The 13088-nt window shown below is 44.6% G+C and overlaps 1 protein-coding gene across 2 annotated transcripts in view; it reads right to left on the bottom strand.

Annotated features, from left to right (window-relative positions):
• The window catches only part of ATP6V1H (ATPase H+ transporting V1 subunit H), a 196620-nt gene that overhangs the window by 98773 nt on the left and 84759 nt on the right, over positions 1-13088 (bottom strand). For both annotated transcript variants that reach the window (XM_075353271.1, XM_075353272.1), the window contains exon 11: positions 8007-8185. In XM_075353271.1, coding sequence (XP_075209386.1) covers positions 8007-8185 — 179 coding nt within the window. The remainder of the gene's footprint in view (positions 1-8006; positions 8186-13088) is intronic.

Here is a 13088-nt window from a genome sequence, read left to right as displayed (position 1 = left end):
TGTGGACTGTTACAGACTGGAGATCCGCGGCTACGTGGGATTGTGTGGAACTCTTTGGACTACTGTAAAGACGATTGCTTTGTTATCCGGTCCGAGGATTGTCGGGAAGGGCCCCCGAATCTGTTTTACGTGGACTTATCGTGTGCTGTTTCAGTGTTCTTGTGAATAAACCTGTTGGATCGTCCCTCGGCCTCGTCCATCCTTTGCTCTGTTGTACACCCCGTCACAAACTGGTTGGCAGCGGCGGGATCAGAGCAGAAAGAATGGAGGACAACGGCCCATTAACATCTGGATTCAGAACCTCAGGATACAGGAACTGGACTGTGGTGAGCCTACAAACAATGGCCCGTGAATTAGGAGTCGGTTACAAAGGACTCTCTAAGGAGCAACTAATTGAGGCATTGGAAAACGCTTGCCTGCAAGATGGCACCGAGGAACAATTTCCACAGCAAAGGGAGGAAAGACGGGAGCGGGAGGTAAATACCCAAAAAAGTCAATGGATTGTGTGGTATGAAGAGGAGATGGCACTGCTTGGAGATGAGGTCACCATTGAATATAAGATGGATGCTATTCGCAGAGCTCAAGAGAGGGCATTGCTGGAGAGGAGATTTGCTGTGGAAGCAGCTAGAGGCTCCAGACAAACTGTAACCACAGCACCAACTATGAGGGAATTCTCCAGAGTGTCCCGCAAGGACTTTAAGCCATTTAATGAAGCTGCAGGTGACATTGAGGGCTTCTTTCAGGACTTTGAGCATCAGTGCCGATTAATGGAAGTCCCAGAAAGAGAGCGAGTCAGACACCTGGTGGGCCTCTTGGAGGGTGGAGCTGCCGACGCCTATAGAGCTATGGACCCTCAGTGGAATTGTGAGTATGGGGAGATAAAACAGACCATTCTGGAACATTATGCCGTGACCCCAGATACTTATAGGACTAAGTTCCGTACATTAGCCTGTGATGGAGAAGTGTCTTTCAAGATGTTTGCCCACAGACTGAAACACGTATGCCATCGCTGGCTGGAGGGAGAGGGGGCCTTAACTTGGGAGACCTTCCTCCAGGTCATCCTGAAAGAGCAGTTCTATGCCAGGTGCCCTGCGGAAATCAGAGAATGGGTGCGTGAGAGAAAGCCGTCAACTGTGGAACAAGCTGCTGCTCTAGCTGATGAGGTGCTCACTATCAAGCCTCAGTGGAGGGTTCTGTTGGAGGATGGAGAGACGCCTAACAGCTCCACAACACCGGATGCCCCCAGTTATTCTGTCCCCATTGTTCCCCGTTCCTCTAAGCCACCACGTGTTGATACCCGTGTGAATGTGCCTCCAGTTGCTTCTACTGCACTTTCTGGAATACGCCGGGGAGAGGAAGTAACAGAGCGCAGGTGTTATGTTTGTAGGCATCCCGGGCATTTGCAGGCCTCATGCCCAGTCAGCCCATGGAGGAATCATCCTCCAACCCCTACAGCACCTTCAGGTGGGAGCCGGCCTCCAAGTTCCCCTACCCCTTACCCAAGAGGACGCCTTGGATGGAGGGAGACCCAGCTCAGATGCTATCAATGTGGACAGCCAGGGCATCGGCAAGTCTCCTGCCCAGCTGTTCAAATGAGGACTGATCCTGCACCCAATCGGATTGTTAATTATTTACAGCCCAGTGCCATGGAGGAAGATGTGGCACCGCTAAGTGAGGACTGGCCTAGTGACTCAGCCCCCCATGTTGCACCACCAGGAGTTTACGGGGTGCGACCCGCAGTTATGACGACTTCTGCTCATCGAGGTAAGCACTTGCAGGAGGTTGTGCTGGATGGACAGAGACTTGTTGGATTTTGTGACTCGGGTGCTTTCCTCACACTGGCTGATCCCCGAGTGGTTCGGCCTGAGGCAATCCATAGAGGACCTGGGATTGTCATTGAACTGGCTGGTGGACAATGGAGGACTATTCCCACAGCCACTGTGGATCTGAACTTTGGTTTTGGGGTCAGGCGATGTGTGGTTGGGGTGATGGGTGGTCTGCCTGCAGCTGTTCTCCTGGGCAATGATGTGGGAGAGCTACGATGCCAATTCGTGGCTGCATGAAGCCACATGTAAGTAACGCTCTGCCTGTGTGTACTTAACCAGTGACCTGTAGAGGTCCCTAGTACGTACACAAGTTGGGAGGGGGAGGGATTGTCATGATGTATGTAGTTTTCTCCATCCCATATTTTTGTATAAGATGCCATGTGATGTATTTTACCTTCTCACTGTATTTGCTGTAATACTATGTCTTGGGATGTAAGTGACTATACCTTTTCCCAGCCTGTATCATCTTGCACTCAGGCTTCAGCCATAGCTATTCTCCTTGATTTGGTGGGGGTTGCATATATATATTGTTCTTCTCAGCATGGGACTTCTCCAACCACAACTTGGTAAACAGAACAGAGCCAGCAGTCTAAAGTCCATTCATGCATCAAATGGCCAGGGGGAGGTGTGCCCAACTAAGGGGCTGGTCCCAGGAGAGAAGACCATGTTAGTTGAGTTAGTTGGAGCTCGGCTGGAGAAGGACTAGGATCCATAGCTGAGGCTGGATCCTGGGGTCTGTGTGTGTGGACTGTTACAGACTGGAGATCCGCGGCTACGTGGGATTGTGTGGAACTCTTTGGACTACTGTAAAGACGATTGCTTTGTTATCCGGTCCGAGGATTGTCGGGAAGGGCCCCCGAATCTGTTTTACGTGGACTTATCGTGTGCTGTTTCAGTGTTCTTGTGAATAAACCTGTTGGATCGTCCCTCGGCCTCGTCCATCCTTTGCTCTGTTGTACACCCCGTCACACCGTACCTAGAAGAACTGATGATGTTTTGAAGTCAGAGGGCAGTCACACCAAATATTGATTTGAATAAATGGGTTATCTGAGACTTTTTTCTTTACAATGTGCTAACTGCGTGCCTGCCCGTTGTGCCTGTCACTGATCTCTTCTGGCACAGACTGCTGGTGATTCCTTGGTCCCTGGTGATGTCACCTCGAATGAGCACCTTCTTGTTTTTGGCTCTGCTCTATTGACGGGGCATCACTACCAACGTCATGCTGATTGACAGCTGGCTACCCATTGCCTAACTGCGGGGATACGGCTGTCAGTCAGCAAGACTTTACAAAATGGAGTAGATAAGGGGTTAATGCCGCGCATCAGCCAAATGAAGATGTAGAAATGTTGATGATGATAAACTTCTTTTTACTCTATAGGTCTACACGTTTCGAGGTGAAAACCTCTTCCTCAGGACCAGTACATCAAGGATGTACTGGTCCTGAGGAAGAGGTTTTCACCTCGAAACGCGTAGACCTATGGAATAAAAAGAAAGTTTATCATCATCAACATTTCTACATCTTCATTTGGCTGATGAGCAGCATTAACCCCTTCTCTACTCCATTTTCTATGCTCATCCACATAGGGCTGCAGTAGATGCCATTATCTCATGCGAACTAGTGGTTGTGACTATCACAACTGATTCATGTGAATGTATATCTGTGGTATACCGCACCTTTCCATTTGGTATTACACTATCAGCGCTCATTATTTTCAGATTTAGTCAGCAAGACTTTGGCAATCACGCCCCATCGACGGAGCAGCCCTGAAGAAGAAGAGTTCCCCTATTGACGCAGAGCAACTGAATCTCCGACAGCAGTGATAGGTGACCGCTCTGAGCCAGCGTCTAGTAGAAAAGACAGGTAGGTGCCTCAGTTGGCAAATACCTGCCTGCTAATTTTTAGGCACAAAGCAAAAACAAAAAATAATATTCCAGGATAACCTCTTTAAGACTTTACTTTTGCTCATTCATAAAATAGAAAAGGACACAAATCAGTATTAATCCAATGTAGCAATGGGTGTATGCCACCAGTTGTAACCCAAAAAACTAATGAACTTGAAAAAATATAGCACTGGAATGGTTCAAATCCAAAAATAGTGATTTATTGGCCCACGTACATGGTGTTAATGTTTCGGCTCGTTGGATTTTGTCTAGCTGTACAAAGACTCAACTGCCAAAGATTGTTGAGCACACTGGCAAATTCCCTTTAACCTTTAAAAGCAAAAACACGTTCATATAGATGGCTGCCCAAGTAGCTGCCATCTTGGCACTCCAATAAAGCTCAGCTACAGGCTTCGCTCCATAGGAGACCAAGATGGACACTACACACTGCAATATTGTCGCAATGCAGTATATAGTATAAGCGACTGAACCTCCGATTTGTTCTAGTCCCTGAAGCAAATTTAAAAAATAAAGTAAAAATTTTAAAAAAAGTTTTAGAAAAATGCAGAGGAAAAAAAAATAATTATCCCTTTATTTTCATGTCATGCAACTATTAAAAGCACTCTGTCAGCAGGTTTTTCCAAGGTAAGCTGAAACCAGCATGCTGTTGGGGTTAATAACAAACAAAAGTCAACTATGCATCTCTTCACTTAAATTAATGGCTTTATTACCCTGTGATTAATATTGCTAGGTCTAGCTGGCTCACACATAGGAAGTCTGGCATGCTTCTTGCTTTAATTGACAACTCACAGTCAATGTACAATCTCTATAGCGAACCCGGTGTGAGCAGGGACTGCTCCTTGATCTCAGCTGATCATTTCAGATTATATCAGAACGGCTGCAGCCAGTAATCTAAGTGATATACTGTTTGATTCAGAATCTGCTTGTCTACAAAATGCTGCTCTCAGATGAGGTAGCAAAAACCTGCTGACAGATTCCCATTAAACTTAAGGTACCATCACACTAAGCAACATCGTTAGCAACATCGCTGCTGAGGCACAACTTGCTAGTGATGTTGCTGTGTGTGACATACAGCAACAACCTGGCCCCTGCTGTGAGGTCGCTGGTTGTTGCTGAATGTCCTGGGCCATTTTTTAGTTGTTGCTCTCCCGCAGTGAAGCGCACATCGCTGTGTGTGACAGCGACAGAGCAACAACTGAGTGTGCGGTGAGCAGGGAGTGGACTTCTGCGGACGCTGGTAACCAATGTAAATATCGGGTAACCAAGAAGCCCTTCCCTTGGTTACCCGATATTTACCTTCGTTACCAGCGTCTGAAGCTCTCACGCTGTCAGTGCCGGTTCCCTGCTCTCTGCATAAGTAGCCGGACTACACATCGGGTAATTAACCCGATGTGTACTGTGGCTAGGAGTGCAGGGAACAGGGAGCCGGCACTGGCAGTGTGAGAGCGGAGGTCGCTGGTAACGAAGGTAAATATCGGGTAACCAAGGGAAGGGCTTCTTGGTTACCCGATGTTTACCGTGGTTACCAGCGTATGCAGAAGCCAGATCCCTGCTGCCTGCAAAGTAGCAGAGTAAACATAGGGTAATTAACCCGATGTGTACTGTGGCTAGGTGTGCAGGGAGCCATCGCTAAGCGGTGCGCGCTGGTAACCAAGGTAAATATCGGGTTGGTTACCCGATATTTACCTTAGTTACCAAGCGCAGCATGCTTCCACGTGTAGCAACGCTCCAGCGAGCCCTGCCAGGTCAAGTTGCTGGTGGGATCGCTGGAGTGTCGCTTAGTGTGACATCTCACCAGCGACCTCCTAGCAACTTAACAGCGATCCCTATCAGGTTGTATCGTTGTTTGGATCGCTGGTAAGTTGTTTAGTGTGACTGGGCCTTTACACTTTGGCTATTAATTCTGATCAGAATCTATTGGAGGCACGGATTATAGAAAAATAGTCATTAATAGCAGGTTATGTGAGATGATGCATAGTGCACGCTCTTACTTCAAAAGACTGAGGCAGAATTAACAAAACCTCTGGATTATCACATGACAAATAAGAATTACTAAGAGACCAAAAATGGCAGAAAATGATAATACAGATTACTAATGCCCGATTTTAGACTAGAGAATAGAGTTGTAGAGACAGACAGAAGAGCAAGGTCTACTATTCTTTAACCCTGCAGTATACAACTCGACCATAAAGAATAAGGGGCAGATTTCTACCATATGATAAAGCAAATGTTTTTATTATTGAATAGTCATTCTACTAATACAAGAAAGCAGTGAATATCATCACATAATGGACATTTCTGATTACATACCTGAATTCGCAAACAACCCATTTCCATCAGGAAACTCACAAATACCCACAGTAACAATATAGACATAGCTACTGGTAATTCTTAAGTAATTTTCACTAATTAAAAGAAATATTTGGTTGCTAGGATCAATCCGTATTAAAGACCCTGCATTATGCTATGATGGTAATTAACGACTTAGAAATGTGCACTGTACCATTGTGGAACCATTTGCTCAAAGGAGACCCTGAATAAGTTTAATCATTTCCTATAATTAGTAGCTATTTTCCTGCTGCTAAAAAAGCCCTTATGAGTGTCATACACCTCGGCTTGCCCAGGCATGACCATGTACCAAAAAGAGGGGAATGAGGCACTGTCAGACGCCTCGGGAAGCAGATTATTTCCCTCCAAAAAGCAAAGGAGCACCATTTAAATAAGGGATCGCTGTAAAGCCCACTAAACGCCATAAGAGAACAAGCTTATTTCCCTCGAGAATTAAAGAGAACCTGTGAGGTGCAATATGCACCCAGAGCCACGAGCAGTTCTCTGTGTATATTGCTAATCGCTGCCTAACTGTCCCTGTATACACTAGCATAGATAACGGGATCTTTAGAAATGTATTTCCGCCTGACACTGGATTTTAGCTCAGTGTGCATGACCCCGGAGTTTGGGTAATGCGCACTATGAAGCCGGGTGTACGCGTCCTGGCTTCAAACTGAAGTAGTGCGCATGACTGAAACTACTGAGCAGAAATCCAGCGTCCGGCGGCAATTGCAGCTGAGAAGTGAGTGAGATCATCCTCTGACGCTGCATATTCATTAGCATGTTAATGGTAACATGCTAATGGAGCCAACTAGTCAGGGGAACTAATGCCCTGGGGACTAGTCCCCTCGCTCATTAGTATACGATATAAGATCTGTAGAAATACTTTTTCTAAAGATCCCTTTATCTATGCTAGTGTATACAGGGACGGTTAGTCAGAGATTAGCAATATGCACCCAGGGTGCATATTGGACCTGACAGGTTCCCTTTAAGGATCGGGCATGTAGTAATATAACATAACCGATCCTTCTTTCCCCTGAAATCTGACCTCTACACACATCTGACAGATCAACAATGGCTAAGCTAAAAGCATAACTGAAATTTCTGAGAAAATCATCTGTTTATGGCAAAAGCAGCATGTATACAAAATAACACAATGAAATGTTTCCGCTAACAGAAATGTAAGTTCTTGAAAACTGCAATATATTGAAACACACAGTATACTTAAAATATATATCCACCTCAGACGGTTGCCTAGTCCTGCACTGAGCAAAATATACAGTATATCATTCATTACGTTGTGTGCACCTCTTAGCCTGGGACCACACTGGGATCTACTTAGATCCTCGCATGACACTCGGCTCACGTTGGCAGCACAGCAGGAGCTGAGTGTCATGCGAGTGTCACTGCGACTGAGGTCCGATCATGCGATCAGACCTCAGCTGCGGGGGGCGGGCCAGCGCTGAGGAGGGGCGTGTCAGTGCTGAGGAGAGGCGGGCCGGTACTGCGGAGGGGAGGGAGGGATTTATCTCCCTCTCTCCTCCGTAGCCGGCTATTGCCATTCTCGCGCTGCACTCGCAGTACACCGGTGTACGGCGAGTGCAGTGCGATTTTACTCTCGCCCCATAGACTTGAATGGGTGCAAGAGAAACCTGGATCGCATTACAGTCGCAGCATGCTGCGATTGTTTTCTCGGTCCGATTAGGGCTGAGAAAATAATCGCTCATGTGTGCTGGCACATGGGCTAATATTGGTCCGAGTGGAATGCGATGTTTTATCGCACTCCACTCGCTTCGTTTTTCAAGCTTAGTCTTAAGCCTTAATGAATTTGTCACCTTGTTCCCCAGCAAGACTTGTGTAGCGTGAGTGTTAACTACGATAGTCTTTATGAAATGGCCCCAGGGTGTCAGAAGAGTTAAATTTATAGGGACACCATTGAGAGCTTCATACCTTAAATCTTGCACACTTTCTCCCAGTTTATCCAGGAGGAATTTGATATCTTCAACTATATCTTCATCATCATATTTCTGCTGCTCCAGATTTTCCAGCTGCTTCAGAACTTTGCACTGGATCATGGCGAGGGCATATTCTTGACGGGTTTCTCTTTCAGTGGATTTTTCTAGCAGATTCTGCAACAAAAATAATTATTGAATCATTTCTAACCCGACAATAAGGCTCCTTAAAGGGAATCTATCAGCAGGTTTTTGCTACCTCATCTGAGAACAGTATGACATAGGGAAAGAGACTCTGAATTTGATGATCTATCACTTAGATTACTGGCTGCAGCTGTTCTGACACAATGTGCATTTTTAGCTTTAGTCATGTAGCAGAGTCACAAAGCTGTCCCCCTCCCCCCACACCAGGGATTTTACATTGACAATGAGATGCTAATCAGAGGAGGGGATAACATGACTTGAGGCAGCTAGCCAAAGCAATAAGTGTCCAGCTGCTAAAACAGATATAGCAAATAAACAAAAGATTGGACAGTGACAACACAGGCATCCCTGAGCTTTCTGACTCAACCCTTACAGCATGCTGGCTTCAGTTTATATAGCAAAAACTTAGGAAACATTCTGAAGTTCTGAAAGATAAAATGGTCATATAAAGCATAACATTCATTCAATTGAAAAAAAGAACAAAAAACCCCAGAATAAACTGTTGTCAAGAACCTGTTATCAGTTGTTATTCCCCTAATTAACATGTATAGAAAGGCCCCTTAATGCTCAATATATCCTTTTCTTGTTTGTAGAATTTTATTTTGCTGTGTTAAAGAAATTCAACATTGCAATTGAGTGCGCCGCAAGAGTGGGCACTGCATTTACAGCTCTTCTGCTTCTCTCACCTATGCCTTGCCCACCCGGACCCGGACAGGTCATTATTGTTTCATTGGCCTGTCTCCTGTACCCGAGATTTTGTGCAAATGCCATCATTGCCTTGGGTGGAGCATGTGCAGTAAAGTAGGGAAGCTACGAGAACTGGACTATCTGTGCATAAGCCGCACTATCTGAGGAGATGATCCCAGACACTGACAGCGCATATACGAAATCTCAGACAAGGGAGGCAGGTCACTGGTGCAAGAGCGACCAAGAGCGACAGGAGGCAGGAGGGGAATAGGGCGCAAGGCAGGAGAGCAGTGACTGAAGTGTCCCCCTACAACGCAATTAGATCTCATTGAAATGTTGGATTTATTTATAATGGCAAAATTAAATTTTACATGAAAGGCAAGGATTTAAATCAGCATTTTAAAATGTGCCATTAGTTGAGGGTACAAAATCATAATGACATGTTATATTTAAGATGATTGTCACAGCACAACATCTCGAACTGAAGCCGAAGACGCCCAGGTGATCAGATGGGCACAGCAGATGACCATGAAGGAATGGGTAAGGAATAGTACAGTACTTCACACGAGGAGCAAACCAATGCAAACAAGGCAAGTGTCAATATGTATTTGTATGGAAGGGGCAGGAAAAATAACTGTTTGATCATAGCCAGCAGTTACATGCCCACGATAAGGAATAGCAGCATTTTGAACTCAGAGTTTTTGCGCTGCAGTCAAAATGTTGTGTTGTACAGTATACACACAATGGATGGGATTTACAGAAATCACATGTGCACGGTTTCTTTTTTCCGCAGCGTAAACTGACCTACGGGGCGACTTACGAGTCGCAGCATGTCAAATTTATGCTGTGGAGAAGAGAGTATTCTCAGCGGGGAGACCACAGCAAAAGTCTGCAGCGGCCAGAAACCTGATCATGGGCACGGACACTGCGTTCTCCTGCAGAGAACACTAGTGTCTCCGCAGGAGAGGACATGCTGCATCCAGTACACAGGGTCTCCTGATTGTGGGTACGTACCCTAAGGTGTAAAACACTTTTAATAGTACAGTCATGGCCAAAAGTTTTGAGAATGACACCAAAATTATATTTTCACATGATCTGTTGCCCTAGGGTTTTTAATTGTGTTTGTCTGATGCTTACATCACATACAGAAATATAATTGCAATCATATTATGAGTAGCAAAAGGTTATATTGACAGTTAGAATGAGTTAATGCAGCAAGTCAATATTTGCAGTGTTGACCCTTCTTCTTCAGGACCTCTGCAATTCTCCCTGGCATGCTCTCAGTCAACTTCTGGACCAAATCCTGACTGATAGCTGTCCATTCTTGCATAAGCAATGCTTGCATTTTGCCAGAATTTGTTGGTTTTTGTTTCTCCACCCATCTCTTGATGATTGCCCACAAGTGCTCAATGGGATTAAGATCTGGGGAGTTTCCAGGCCATGGACCCAAAATCTCTATGTTTTGTTCCATGAGCCATTTAGTGATCACCTTTGCTTTATGGCAAGGTGCTCCATCATGCTGGAAAAGGCATTGTTGGGCGCCAAACTGCTCTTGAACAGTTGGGAGAAGTTGCTCTTGGAGGACATTCTGGTACCATTCTTTATTCATGGCTGTGTTTTTAGGCAAGACTGTGAGTGAGCCGATTCCCTTGGCTGAGAAGCAACCCCACACATGAATCGTTTCAGGATGCTTAACAGTTGGCATGAGACAAGACTGGTGGTAGCGCTCACCTCTTCTTCTCCTAATAAGCTGTTTTCCAGATGTCCCAAACAATCGAAAAGGGGATTCATCTGAGAAAATGACTTTACCCCAGTCCTCAGCAGTCCACTCCCTGTACCTTTTGCAGAATATCAGTCGGTCCCTGATGTTTTTTCTGGAGAGAAGTGGTTTCTTTGCTGCCCTCCTTGAAACCATGTTTTACTCAAGCAGTCTCCGCCTCACAGTGCGTGCAGAAGCACTCACACCAGCCTGCTGCCATTGCTGAGCTAGCTCGGCACTGCTGGTAGTCCGATCCCGCAGCTGAAACAGTTTTAAGATACGGTCCTGGCGTTTGCTGGTCCTTCTTGGGCGCCCTGGAGCCTTTTTGGCAACAATGGAAGCTCTCTCCTTGAAGTTCTTGATGATGCGATAGATTGTTGACTGAGGTGCAATCTTTGTAGCTGCGATACTCTTCCCTGTTAGGCCATTTTTGTGCAGAGCAATGATGGCTGCACGTGTTTCTTTAGAGATAACCATGGTTAACTGAAGAGAAACAATGATACCAAGCACCAGCCTCCTTTTAAAGTGTCCAGTGGTGTCATTGTTACTTAATCATGACTGATTGATCGCCAGCCCTTTCCTCATCAACACCCACACCTGTGGTAATGGAACAATCACTAAAACAATGTTAGTTGCTCCTTTAAGGCAGGAATGCAATGATGTTGAAATGTGTTTTGGGGGTTTAAGTTCATTTTCTTAGCCAATATTGACTTTGCAAGTAATTGCTGTTAAGCTGATCACTCTTTATGACATTCTGGAGTATATGCAAATTGCCATTAAAAAAAACTTAAGCAGTAGACTTTGTAAAAATTAATATTTGTAGAATTCTCAAACCTTTTAGCCATGACTGTAGAATAAAAGACTAAGGGTGGCAGTACACATTAAATGAATGTTACTTTGAGGTACCAATAATAGCAGGACCAGCCAACGATCTGATGTGTAAGTATATATCCCCTACCAGATGTTGGAGAAGAAGGGTTGAGATTTACAAAGATACCTCAAAACCCAAATAAAAAACACTTTATTACCGTAGTATTTGATAAAAAATACAAATACACTCAAAAATACACAAAAAACATATAAAAATCAGCAACAGGTCAGGACGACAAACAAAAACAAGAATTATCGGCTAAAGGGAGGCTATAATAGACCTTAGGGGAACTGTCCCCTACCTGACTAAGGATGGTGTGACAGCTTACGTTTTCGGGTGCCCCTGTTTCACGTTGGCTGACCCTTTTCCTATCCCTGATGAAAAGGATAGCCCTAGACCAGAGAAAGATTAGATGAAAACTCAAATGAGTAAACAAGGGTTAAAGGAGTACTCTCAAAAATACCCTAGGGAAGCTTTTCTACCTGACCACAGAGGAAAAAGAAGGGGTGGGCATTTTAAATCGCAATATGATCTGTTTGTTTTCTGATGAAAAAGCCACTAAATGAGCAGGCACGTGCACAGGGAATTCTGGAGAGCGTGCGATTAGAGAATTCATTTTAGATTAGAAGCATGACTTTATTTATTGCTACTTGATGTACACATCTGGCGAAACCCTCCGACGTCAGTCATTGACTTCTGTTGTAAAAATCCATACCACCCCAAACTAATGACAGTCCGTAGGCTAGAGCGCAGCGGACTATACTGTTCTGTACACTGAAAACAGATGCCTGTCTACACATAATGGCTCCGCATATAGGAAAATAATATACGTTTGAGGTTTGTGTCGCTTGCACTTGATTTCCCTGTGCACGTCATATTTGTCATAAAACTAGATTGGTCAACAGGGCCTGAACTATGGGAAAAAGGTGACCCCCTTACAAAAAGGTGCTTATAGCACACGTCTACACTTTGTTATAGATCTAAAATACTGCAGCTTCTAATATTTACTCTCTTTTTATATTTTTACAGATTTTTGGACCACAGCTATCTGAAATATTTTGTCTTTTAAATCTCATGTATCCTGCTTGACAAGACCTAATGGGAAAACAATTTCACAGTGTCAGTAATGGAAAAGGTGCGTCAGTAACTGTTTTTTGTGCCATTGTGTTCTATTTCCTTTTAGATGTGCTTTATACTACATTACCCATCACATAAATTCAATGAACATCTCCCGGCATTCAGAAAGGAGCCTTGATTTGTGAGTACAGATCCCATAATCCAGTGCCGGTCCCTGCTGCCTGTGTACAAGGTAGTGAGACGATACACATAATATCAGCTATTGTGGCTTAAATCTTCACTCTTTACAATTTTAAATGTTTTTTTCCTGAATAAAGTGCTGTTGCCGTAGTAACAAGAAATCCTTTGAAGCCTCCTGCATCAGGAGCATTGGTTGCAGTATGAAGGCGTCATTTGGCAGGACTATCATGAATTTCAATACTAGTTCTATAGATTACAAGTGAAAAGCAATCTGCGCCAGCATTAAAAAACAATTTTTTATT

This window comes from Anomaloglossus baeobatrachus, chromosome 6, assembly GCF_048569485.1.
Source record: "Anomaloglossus baeobatrachus isolate aAnoBae1 chromosome 6, aAnoBae1.hap1, whole genome shotgun sequence".
NCBI classification, from domain to species: Eukaryota; Metazoa; Chordata; class Amphibia; order Anura; family Aromobatidae; genus Anomaloglossus; species Anomaloglossus baeobatrachus.
The sequence above is the reverse complement of the archived record's forward strand: the minus strand, read 5'-3'. Positions and strand labels throughout refer to the sequence as shown.